This window comes from Mustela lutreola, chromosome 1 (genome assembly GCF_030435805.1).
Source record: "Mustela lutreola isolate mMusLut2 chromosome 1, mMusLut2.pri, whole genome shotgun sequence".
Classification (NCBI taxonomy): Eukaryota; Metazoa; Chordata; class Mammalia; order Carnivora; family Mustelidae; genus Mustela; species Mustela lutreola.
The window spans coordinates 175,824,093-175,837,067 of record NC_081290.1 but is presented as its reverse complement, the minus strand read 5'-3'; the positions used below and the strand labels follow the sequence as shown (position 1 = coordinate 175,837,067).

Below are 12,975 nucleotides of genomic sequence, written 5' to 3'. Positions count from 1 at the left end.
GTCTATGGATATCATTTTTAAAGAATTAGCATTTTAATCTTTCACACAAATATTCTTCTCATGACTCATAAAATTACTGTAGCAATAGAGTAACCAGAAGTATTTAGAAATCAGTGGGAAAGACAAAAATAATATTCTATCCCTATCCAGAGAAGAAATAAAACAGACATTTATTTTTTTTCTTAAATGTAAATAACTGAATTTCCTTCTCCTCCTCTCTGCTCCAAAGCTGAGGAAAGTTTCCAAAATTCTACAAATAATCACTTTAGAAAGTTGAGCACACACTTCTATTTGTAATAATAACTCATGTCCCAGAGTGAGCTAGAGACGACAATACTCACATGTCAACTTGTTTCTTTATATTCTTTAATAATATCCTGACAACCCTCTAAGTTAGTCTGTTGGTTAAAATGACAGAACATTAGCTTCAGTATTTGCATAAAAATTCTTAGTATCTTCCAGAATTCAAATGAATTTTACTTTCCCAAACAGTCCCTTCAGAAAAACTGCTCGATTTTTAAAAACATCTGTTATTTGTGCCCTAAGACCAGGTCAAGGGAACTCGACAGCCCTGCATCTGTCCATGTCCCCGGTCAGTGTACCAGACAGCCTCAAGCATAAAGCAAACAAGACAGGAAGGAAGTACTTTTCTGAAAATGGAGTTTACTGCTCTCAAGCTTCCAGAAGAGGGAGAAACTCTACCTTATGATTAGCTGGGATTTCTTCAATAAAGGAAGGAGGAAGTAGATACTTCAAAATGCTGTAAATTGTAGAGGCCAATACATTAATATGTAAACACGTCCCTCAACTCCAGACTTTAAAGTTCTGCTTCTGTGTTTGGGGGCTGAGGGGTCCTTAGACTCAGCATTAAGACACAATCCAGCAGCATCTACTGTTCTGTCTGCCAAATGCTGCAGCCCTGCTCAGGCAATCCTCAGTCCTACTACCGTTTAGAAAATATTCCTAAGTCAACAGTCCCGACTGGAGTGGGTCACCTTGAAGAGCACTCGCCAGTGACAGGAAGGGAAAGGCTCTGTCGGAGCACAACAGGGGCCATGGTCGGCCCTGGAAGGAGCCGTGCTCCTGGACACAGCTGAGTCCTGAAACCACGGTGATCGATGGTGCCTCGGGCGCCGTGTCACCCGGCAGAACGCCAGGGGAGAAGGCAGGTGGCGGCAGCCATGGTCCTCGGCGAGAGGCCGGACACCCTGCCTGATGTACGATGTCCACTCCCCAGCACTCTGGTCTTCGCAGCCCCCACACCCTGTCCATGCACAATGGTCCTTCCTGAGCTGGCTGTTCTATGGTTTTACACTAGAAACACGGTTCGGTTCTTCTTTCCATATTACTAACTGTTCTTGAGGAGCATAAATACCAAAAACAATCAAAACACAAACTATGTAAAACAAACCAAGTTTCCTGAGTTCCACTGGTTTTGATTATTATGCTTTTACTATTTTCCCTTTCCCTGTGGCCATCTTTTCTTAATTTACATACATTCCAAAAAGAAAGCAACTTTGGTTTAAAAAAAGATATTTGGGATAGGAGCTTGAGAACAACTAATAAAATACAGCATCTCTCTTAGTCCATTCACTGCTCTGACTCTGGGCTTTGTAACAGTTTTATTTGGTTTTATTGATTATTTAGATACACTAAAGTGTATCTCATTCCATTTATTAGGACTCAGGTTAACAAAATTTCCATCTGAGAACAGTCAAGAACTTTAAGAAGAACAAAAAAAAAATTTTAACTCGTGTAGAAGAAAACCATATTTATATTTAACGTTCTACCACCTAATATATACCAAACAGAGAACGTGTAAGAACCTAAATGCCAGAAGTTAACACATAACTGGGAAGGGCCAAGGGCCCATATTTGGTGATAAAAAATTATTTTAAATGAGAAGTGGCTACCTGTTGGTATAAATGGAGTAAAATATAAACTGTGGGACCAGATGATATTTACTTACTCTATCCACCATACGTAGAGAGCACTGGGTGCTGTGGTTAATCTGTAACTATGCCCCGATCTCCGACCCTGTCCCACGACTGTGGCATCGCGTCTCCAGGACAGCCCTATGCCAAGTTCCACGCTGCTAGTCCCCTACTCCCCGATCCCCGCATGAAGAAACGCAGCACAGGGAGCTCCCGTGTGCCTGTGTGGGACCTTGTCCAAGGTCGCGCAGGAGCGCAGCAGTGACACAGCTGCGGTTCAAACCCTCGTCCAGCTGATTGGAACCCTTATTAGCCATCCTGTCTCCGTTCACTCCCAAGGTGAAAAACAGAATTCAAAGCTGGTGAGCTACCACACAGGAAGCAGGAATTACCAGCTCTGAAAACTGTCGTCAACTCTGAAACGGTGTTCTGCGCCCTCATCCTTCCTTTGCTTTTCAGGTTTTTACTTTTGCTTTTACCTGTCCCCTTCCCATTTCACATCACCTCTCAACCTGCCATTTTTCTGGGGAACCATCTCTGACCCGCTGGTGTCTGGTGCCGGCACAGAGATGGTGCGGCGCGGGCAGGCAGGCAGGGAGCTCGGCAGCCCTCGCCCAGCTTCTGAACGTCTGCCCGCCACAGAGAGGTGCTGGGCACACTCCTCAGACATGCATCATCTGTCATGATCGAGGGCATCTGCTCCACCCAGCGAGATGTAATCCCCAGAAACCCCGTGCAGGCTTTCGTAAGAGGGAAGTCTGAAAGTGCTGCACTGCGCACCACATGTGGACGTTAGCCATAATATATGCCCCCTTCTAAAACACAGAAACAAAAACTCCTTTAAAATGTACCTATAAGAAGACACTTGATTTTGGACTGTTATCAAAGGTATGTTTTTAAAAAGCAGAAAATTGGGTTATTGCTTAATTTAAATCAAAGCTTAGGATTCTGAACAGTTCTAAATGGGCAGCAGACTTTTGCTATCAAGCTATCTCAGGGTCATCAGAGAGGTCACTTTCCTGACTTTACTACTGCTGTGAGATTCAGCTATCCTGTGGGTCGTAGTTAATAAACGACTACTAGAAATTTAGTATCTTCATATAGATAAAGCTGGTCAAAGAAGACTAGCACACTTTCTCTCCTCAAGTCCGTATTTCCTAATGTTAAACAAAGTCACTAAGGTTGGCCAAACTCTCAGAAGGTAGGACAATTGGATACCGCTCCCAACCAGGTATGGCAGGGCCGCTCACGTGCTGTAGCAGAATTCGCTTAATAGAATTTCTGAAGGGCAATCATCTCAAGTACTTTAAATAGCTTTTAAAAAAAATCTCTACCCAGGGCGCCTGGGTGGCTCAGTAGGTTAGTGTCGGCCTTCAGCTTAAGTTAGGATTCCAGAGTCTTAGGATTGAGCCCCGCACTGGGCTCCCAGCCCAGTGGAGAAGTCTGCTTCTCCCTCTCTCTCAGCTTGCACTGAATCTCTCTGTCAAAAAAAATTTAAAGGGGCGCCTGGGTGGCTCAGTGGGTTGAGCCACTGCCTTCGGCTCGGGTCATGATCCCAGGGTCCTGGGATCGAGTCCCGCATGGGGCTCTCTGCTCAGCAGGGGGCCTGCTTCCCTTCATCTCTCTCTGCCTGCCTCTCTGCCTGCTTGTGATCTCTCCCTGTCAAATAAATAAATAAAATCTTTTAAAAAAAAAATTTTTAAAAAGAGTAATCTCTACCCAAAACATGGGGCTGGGACTCAGGACCCCGAGACAAGGAGCTGCCGCATGCTCCAGCCAGGCGCCTGTCACCTCAAGTAATTCAACAGGACAGGGCTTAGATGCACTTATCTATATAAGACCGTGTTACATATTTAAATGCATAGTAAAATAGGACTATTACTTTATTAGTCAAGTTCCCTTTTAGTGTTTTTTTTTTTTTTTTTTAAGATTTCACTTATTTATTTATCTGTCTAAAGAGAGAGAGCGAACATGAGGTGGGGTAGGACAGAGGGACAGAGAGAAAGAGAATCTCCAGCAGACGCCCCGCACAGCGGAGCGCAGAGCCCCATGCCCAGGGGACCCTGAGGTCATTACAGAGCCAGCCGCCTGGGCCGACTGTGCTACCCAGGTGCCCCTTTGTTTTCTGTTCTTCACCTTTCAAATTCCCTTTACAAGGTTCAGTGTCACTTATTTGCCCATGAAATGGACAATTAAAAGATACAACCTACTTTACCAAATCTAGTAAGTCACGTCTCTAGAATCCTTTCCACGTATTCCATTTAAGTGGCAAATATGTGATTTCTCAATTATACATGATAATTGGTGGCCAGTTACAAACCATGGATACCCAGGGCAGCAATGAAATCCATCATTTCAGACTCATACTTTGAAAAAGGACTTGTAAAAACAGAAGTAAACTGATCACTTTGTTAACTGAATTAGACTGAATGAAAGAAACAGGATTTCATAAAATCTTAGAATTAGAATTTTAAAAAACTAGTCAGTACCGTGAACCACTAAAAACTTAGAAAACAGGTCTGGAGAGTCTAAAGAAAGTGACTGTGTTTTAAGGAAGTAGGGTCTGATCAGAAACAGACCTGAACACTGAGCTAGATTCATTCTTTAAAAAAAAAAAAAGCAAAACTCGAAAGCTCTTGCTTAAATAATTAACAGTAAAAATGTAAATCAAAAGTTGCGCACAGGACAAGTGACCCAGTGAGTGCTTCCGAAGAGATGTGCGGGGCTCCTCCTCCATCTGTGGTCCCCTCAGGGTGAAAGCTGTGCACACCCGGGCTCAGCCGTCAGCGTCAGCGGCCTGCTGCTGTGCTGTGGGAGACGCCCTCCCATTCACTGAAATACCCTCACAGGGACTCCTCGCTCACTCAGTCTCCAGGCTCTAAACGAGGAGTCTCCACGCACAGATGATGTGGAGAACCCACGCAAAGGAGGGCCTTTCCTCTGACCTCCCTGCAGAGAGCACGGCCCCCACGCCCTGCAGGTGCATCCAGAGGGAAGAAGGGACCCTTGGCCGGAGACCTTCCTGCGGGGACCCGTGAGCTGTCATTCTGCGGGAGTGTGAAGAACAGCCAAGACGGCAGTCCCCATGACAGTCCTTCTAAAGCGTTTCAAGACTGTGTCTGAGTCCTGTCTGTTCCCAAACAGGCACTAGCCTGGAAGAGACGAGGGACAGGACTCGAGTGTGCGGGCTCCGCGGCTGCCGCCCTCACGCCCCTCCGTAGCCTGGGCCCCGCACCAGCGTGCACCGGCCACCGCACGCCCCACACGCCACACCTTCCGAGAATTCTCACACCCCCACCACTTCACATCCTATTCTCATTCTCAAACTCTGGTGACTCCCTTTCCTTTTTAGGATCAGTTTTAGGTTTGGGTTAAAAAAAACTTCTTAGTTTTGCCACATCTGTCTCTTCCTTTAACTCCTTGTGCTGTCCTAGCGGCCCAGTACAGACAATGACCGCTGTCTTCTGCAAGGCACAGTGTGCTGTGATGACCCACAGAACCATCTTCTCCCAGCACCCCCACGCACCCTTTGTGCAGAAGCAGCTCCCCAGGGTACCCATGCATTCCCAGGTCCTGTCCCCTCGTGGGCTTGGAGGCTCCTCTCTGGCCCTGTCCTAACACTGGTTCCCATGCAGAGGAGGAGGACGGGCTCCGGAGCCCGTCACCAAGCACCGAGTCTTGGCTTCGACCACTGACAGCTGTGTGATTTGGGGAAAGTAACTTTGATAACAACAGCACAGAACTCCCGGTGCCCAGGGGCTCCATTAGGGAAGTGTCTGCCTGTAGCCTGGGTCGCGATCCTGGGTCCCGGGATCCAGTCCCACGTCAGGTTCCCTGCACAGCAGGGAGTCTGCTTCCCCCTCTCCCCCTGCTTCTGCGCCCACTCACTCTCTTGTAAAATAAATCTTAGAAGGAAAAATTTAAAAAAGAAAGAAAGAAAGAAAGAAAGAAAGAAAGAAAGAAAGAAAGAAAGAAAGAAAGAAAAAGAAAAAACACCCAACAACAAACCAACCAGCACAGAACTTCACTGGCCATCGTGAGGGTTCCCTGACGGAGACCACGCAGACCCCAGCAGCATGTCCAACAGGCTCCCTCTGACTACGGACTGGCCCCTCCTACCATGACGCAGGCCCACGCCTCTCTGGGGGGCTTGTCCTATTTCAGGCCAATTCTGCACTTCCGACCTTCTAACTAGACCTTCCACTGCTAAGGCCACTCTGCTCCAACTGTCTCTGCCAATGTCACCTCCGTTTACTAACACAACTACAAGTAAGCATGCCTACTAACTTACATGCAGTGTGTAAAACACACTTTATGTTTTACAGAAGAGCTGGAAATATAAACGCAAATATTCTGAAACCCACTAAAAATAGATACATACTTTTGATTTTTAAACACAAATCTGAATACAAATTCTCCCTATTTCTCAAGGCCATTACCATTACAAAATTTAATAAGTAAACAAAGAAAAAACTGATATTCTAAAAGAAACACAGGGGCACCTGGGTGACTCAGTGGGTTAATGGCTCTGCCTTCAGCTCAGGTCATGATCTCAGGGTCCTGGGATCGAGCCCTGCATTGGGCTCTCTGCTCTGCAGGGAGCCTGCGTCCCTTCATTTCTTTCTCTACCTGCTTCTCTGCCTACTTGTGATCTCTGTCAAATAAATAAAATCTTTAAAAATAAATAAATAAGTAAGTAAGTAAGTAAGTAAGTAAAAGAAACACAATCAACTTTGTTAGATGCAAAATGCCTAAATCTTCCAAAATAAACCTTAAATTAATGAGTTATTTATTACTAGTTTCCAAGGCATAGTTTTAGGTGGAGTGTGACAAAATGAATAATGTGAATCATCTTGTTGGACTGTAAGTACAAGAAAGCTTTCACAACTTTTATTTGGAAATTTGATGATTAAAAAAACCCTAGATGTCAAGTAAAAATATTAATCAAATACTTGCATAATATTTTGCCGTGAACCTTTTGATCTAAATATCACATACAAAACAGATTCTGAAAATAAATAAATATATTCTTATTAAAGTAAGCTAAAATGGAAGATTTAGGGAGTTATCTTTTTTCAAGAGTTCTATAAAGACAGTTCATGACAAGACAAGTTTAGTCCTGAATCTTGCGTTATCTTTCTTGTCAGCACTTAACTCTTTAGAATTCAAGTGTTCAGCCCACCAAAGGCAAGAACAGAGAGTTCTGGAACAGCAGAAACACTCCAAACACAGGCATCATCTCTGGGGGCAGAAGGACGTAACAAATTCTACAAGCTCTCCTAGGCAAGCAGCCCTTCTGCCAACCTGCTGTGCAGACCCCACAAGCTGGTAGCCTCTTACCAGAGGCTGCTGTTTGAGAATATCTACAGGCAGCTGCACATCCTGTGCTCGTCAGTGTGCTGGACAAGGAGGGCGGACACACTGAGCAGAAAGCCATCGAGGCCCCAGGGCTGCTTGGGACTGTGGCTGCCACCTGTGCTCAGAACCGGGACACTCAGCAAAGTGGGCAAGTGTTGGGCGCAGGCAAGTGGTCAGAGTTGGCCTGAAGGCTCCAGTCCCTGGTGCCAGGTCTGGGGCTGCATCTTCCCAGAGCAAGGGGGGCCTTTTTCTGCTGCACACGAAGGTGCAGAATGGGGCCCACAGAACAGAGGTATCGGAGGACTAGAGAAGTAATGAAACCTTTACGGAGTTCCTATTCTGCACTGAAACTGTAAATAAAGGCTTCATACTTACTCTTTGATTTCCTTTAATATTTCTCACTCTCTAGTAATGGGCATTATAATCTGCGTAACATAGATGAGAAAAACAGCAGACTTAAAAACACTGCCAAATAAGAAGGATTCATACTCAAGTCTATTGCTGTGGCAAGGGTGGAAATGTGTTCAATAACACACTGAACTTCAGAAAGATGCCTGGGATTTATACGCTGCTGTCCTCCAGTTACTTTGAAGGCAGAAGAAGTATGCACCTTAAAAGACAGTAAAGAAGGGAGCCTGGGTGGCTCCGTGGGTTTAACGGCTGCCTTTGGGTCAGGTCAGGATCCTGGAGTCCTGAGATTGAGTCTCATGTGAGGCTCCCTGCTCAATGGGAAGTCTGTCTGTCCCTTTGTCCCTCCCCCCCACTCGTGTTCTCTCTCTCTTGCTCACTCTTTCTCAAATAAATAAATAAATCATAAATAAATGAACAAATAAATGGTAGTTAAGAACACCATAGCTTGGCTTCCCGTCCAAACCACAAAGGGAAGAAACCTCCAACTTTAAGACAAAAGAAAGCAGTAGAGTCAGACACCAGCATGTCAAAATTAACCAAATGAGGAATCTGAGATAGTGACTTCAGAACTAAAACTTTAAAAATGCTGGGTTTCAGTTGGCAGCCCCTTTATGAATTAAAGACTGAAAAAGGCTTGGACGAAGCACAGTTTTGTGAAAAGGCAGGGCCCGCAAAGAAAACCAGATGGAATGAACGGTCAGCCGCGCTCCAGCTTCCTTAAAAGATTACGTAGTGACCATCTCCTGCAGAGCCAGACGCGCGCCAGGCCTCTGTGGGCGTGCTGGGACGGCGGTGTCTCACTCACCTGAGGCCGAGGTCATCAGGCTCTGCTGCACGGGGGGGCTGGTGGGTGCCGTGACGCTCATCTGGGACAGCATGGCCTTCCTGGGGTCCTGCCACGTTGTCGTCTGATCGATGTGACTGAGACACAACAAACCACTGCGTGAGACAACAAACACCAGGTCCTGGGAGCCCCCGCCCCACCCCCTGAGCAGAGCCCATGGCTCCTCCGTCAGCCTCCCTCCCTCATGTGCCAAATGGCCTGCCCTCAGCCCCCACCCCCGCCGCTGCCTGGTCCACCCTCACCCCTGCACCCTGTGGGCCACTCTCTCATTAGCCAGAGCCTATCTGAGCAAGGTCTGAGAAGCCACACCTGCAACCTTAAGGGACGGGAAACCATCTCCAGCAGATGGAGACCACAGTCTCCAGACTATTATATCTGCTTCTAATTTACAGATAAAAGGTGATTTATGAGTTACTCCTCCGTGACAGCACTCATAGAACTGAAACCCAGAATTCACAAGGGAATCACCCACTTTTTTTCCTCTAGGACCCAAGAATGCCAATTAACATGTACTTTTTAGATCTGAAGTCTCTTAGGTAAAACATAAAAGGATGAAAAAGTCTTATTATAAATATATACTCTAAAGCCAAAACAGAATTAAAACCTTCATCTGTAAGTTTGCACTAACTCATGAATGGGGAAGGTCTTTGTTAGTTGATAAACAAAACATGAGAACGTTAAATACTGCACACTGTTAACTTACTACAAAATATCTTATTACATCTGCTCAGAGATTTGTTCATCTATAAAACTGGTTGAAAAGGGCCAAAGACTCTGGGAACTCAAAGACTCCTGGGCATCCCGCATAGAAGCTGGCGTGGCATCTTTCAGAAATACTAGTTTTCTTCTTCCTGCAAAGTTTGCTTCAGTGAAACAGAAACTAGAAATACTAAGTATATGAAACTACTTAAGAAATTATTCTGAAGAGAGAGCCAGAAATATATTCACACACTAATGCAAAGTTCTCTCGGTATAATTTATAAAAGCAAAAATTTGAAAGCCAGGTAAAATCTAATGAAAGGGATTGGCCCATTAAATATTATAGTGTAGGACAGACCACAATACAGCTACTGAAAATATTTTAGAAGAATATTTGATCATATGGAAAGTATTTGTAATACTGCTATTTATTTATTTATTTATGTAATATTGCTTTCTAAAGTAGTTTGTAAAACAGCATGTACAGTGTGAGCCGGTGTGAGCCGTGTGTGTGTGTGTGTGCGCGCATGCGCACACACACAGAAAACGTGGGAAGGATAAACATCAAAATGTTCCCTCAATATTTATTTCTAGATGACAAAATTACAAAACTCTGCTTTGCTCTGCTAGGTTTTCCTATTATTAAGCAATCACAAACTAACACTACTTTTGAATATGGGAGTGGCCAAAAATCAGGGTTATTTTTAAGAAGTCCCCTCTTCCGCAATCATTTTCTACATGGCTGTTTGAATTCCAAATCTGAGCTCTCTCTCCTTTAAGGAAATGACACTCTATCACTAACTTTTCTGAAATGGAACTAGACGGTAACTGGTGAGTAAGACGGTGAGAAAGATCACACTGCACTCTGGCCAGCACGAAACTCAAGTATTATCTACTAGTAAACGGAGAGTTCCAAGGAGAAGAAAGGGGATGAAAACAGGGAGAGAACAGGAAGGCCTGTCCACTTCCGGACGGCAGCGGGACCTGCCCCGCGCACGCCTGTAAGCTGCACGCCCCCGAAAGGTGCTCCAAGTATTCAGGTCTCCGGCGGGGCCCAGACTCTCCCAGCAGTGACCTGCGGCTTCTGAACACGGGCACTAGCGATCGCACAGGCCCAGACAAGACAGATGAAACCCGATTTCTGTCCTGCCATGGAAGCACCCCATTCCAGAAGACTGGGTCCTCATCCAACCCAGTAAGCGCCCATTCCTCTTCCCTTTCAACCCTCCCTATGAGCCACTAAACAAACAAAACCACAGAATGCTTTCTGACAGGCTGCTCGATCCCAAGTGACACGCACACAGGGGTTAACACAATCGTACTGTAGAGAAGCCTACAGCCCTCAAGAAGAACAGAATGGAGAGAAATGCTTCTCACTGCCTGTTCGATGTCAAGAAACTAGGAAAGGAAATGGACAAGTGATTACTATTGGCTCTTAAATTTCAAAGCATGTGCCCCTGCCTACTCCCTGGGTCTAGTACTTCCGAAAATCGCCCCACCCTAAGGGGTACAGAAGAGGGAGACAGACCTCGGCGAGCTCAAGATGCTGACTACCGAGGATTTTCTCAACACTCAACAGCTGGGCCTCTCTGAAAATGAGTCAGTTCCACAGATCATATTAATCCGTTCGTAACTAAACAGAGCTCCACCTGAGGGTTGAGCAAGACCCCACTCTGATGGCTTCTGGAATATGGACACGAATCTGTATGTTTGTGCTTAGAACTTCTTTCTCCCTGAAATAAACTGGGCTGTGAATACTGAGAACATAGTCTTACTGCCTCAGAAGCTCAGTTATTTTACTGAAATGTTCCATAAGCATACAAATGCTAAAATTTCTCTTCCTGAAACAGCCATTAAGCCCTAGTAAATCGGCGGACAGCCCCATACAACTGTCTATGTCACCTCAGCTAATGACAGTTACTTAGAAACACCTACAGCTCTTTAGGGAATCAAGATGTCATTATCTAAACTGTCCAACTATAAAAGCATGCAATCACTTAGATGCCAAAGAAAATGTGAAATAAAATTAACTTAGAATTTGTCTTATTCTATAAGATTAAATCATGAGGGTGCCTGGGTGGCTCAGTGGGTTAAGCCACTGCCTTTGGCTCAGGTCATGATCTCAGGGTCCTGGGACCGAGTCCCACATTGGGCTCCCTCCTCTCTCTCTCTGCCTGCCTCTCTGCCTACTTGTGATCTCTCTCTGTCAAGTAAATAAATAAAATCTTTAAAAAAAAAAAAAAAGATTAAATCATGAAAAATGCTGTTTTATCCTAGTAAGTCAATTTGAAACAGAATGCCCCAAAATATCCAGCTTTCCTTTTTACCATAAGAACAAAAATCTTCGTAAAAGCATTTTATACCTCGGGGCGGCTGGGTGGCTCAGTGGGTTAAGCCTCTGCCTTTGACTCAGGTCATGATCTCAGGGTCCTGGGATCGAGCCCCGCATCAGGCTCTCTGCTCAGCAGGAAGCCTGATTCCTCCCCCATCTCTCTGCCTGCCTCTCTGCCTACTTGTGATCTCTGACTGTGAAATAAATAAATAAAATCTTAAAAACAAACAAACAAACACAACATTTCATACCTCAAAGAAGCATTCTTGCTAACACCACATGAATGGTTTGCAAGGTCTGCTCTTCCCCTAGATCGTGCTCCGCTCCTTGGCTCATCTCCTCTGGGCCTTGATCCAAGTCCTATTCTCAGAGAGGCCTTCCCTCTCCAGGCAACCTAAAATCTACCCTACTAAAACGTACACTCCCCTTCCATTGTTTTTCCTGATGATCCTTTATCATTATCTATTTAATCTATTTAATTTTGTTTGCCTAATTTCCTCCTATCAACAAACTCCAACTAACAAAACCTCCAGGAAAAATAGACACTTTCATTTTATTAATTACTATATCTTCATTGATGAGAAGAGTGTTTGATAAGTATCTGCCAATGAATTAATGAAAAGAAAGCCTTCTTTCTTTCTTGCCCTAAGAACACCCAGCTTTCTTTCAAAGTCCTTGTAGCCTTACTGACTTTACCCCAAAATGAAATTACGGGTCAGGATGATAGAGCCACCGCAAATGGCAATAAGGGGAGTCCTGGCGGCAGCGGCAGGAGCAGCCTCGGCAGCATGATGAGGTAAGGAAGCAGACAGGTGTGGCCATGCACAGGGAGGAAAGGAAAACCACAACCAGATGCAAAGGAGTCTTTCTTTTCTTGAAGACAAGGAAACACAAATTCAATGTGAACAGAAACAGATTAGCTGAAAGTGTGCTAAGGGATGCCTGCAGAGTCTGGAGTCCTCCATCGGAGGGTGGGAAGGCACAGCATGGAGACACTGCTGCCACTGGAGCACCAGGGGCATGGGGCAGAGGCAAAGAATTTCACTGGCTGGTAAAAGCAGAATGAGTTCTGGTGTGAGGACTTCAATTCTCCTGGGAAACATCAGGCTGATTCAAGAGGCTGGTATTACTGGTAACACCACTATGCAAAGAGGAAGTTCAGGCACTTGGACGCCTGGGAGGTGCAGTCGGCCTTTGATTCAAGTCATGATCTCCGGGTCCTGGAATCAAGTTCCACATCAGGCTCCCTGCTCAGCGGGGTGTCTACTTCCCCCTCTCCCTCTGACACTTCCCCCCGCTTTTGTGCTTTTGTTCTCAAGAAAATATATAAAATCCTAAAATTAAATTAAGTTTAAAAAGCCAGAATATTAAGAAACACAATTTCTTTTACCACTAGA

The 12,975-nt window shown here is 45.1% G+C and overlaps 1 protein-coding gene across 6 annotated transcripts in view; it reads right to left on the bottom strand.

Annotated features, from left to right (window-relative positions):
* Positions 1-12,975, bottom strand: part of YAP1 (Yes1 associated transcriptional regulator) — a 111,197-nt gene that overhangs the window by 48,079 nt on the left and 50,143 nt on the right. For all 6 annotated transcript variants that reach the window (XM_059179248.1, XM_059179254.1, XM_059179215.1 and 3 more), the window contains exon 3: positions 8,509-8,624. In XM_059179248.1, the coding sequence (XP_059035231.1) occupies positions 8,509-8,624 (116 nt within the window). The remainder of the gene's footprint in view (positions 1-8,508; positions 8,625-12,975) is intronic.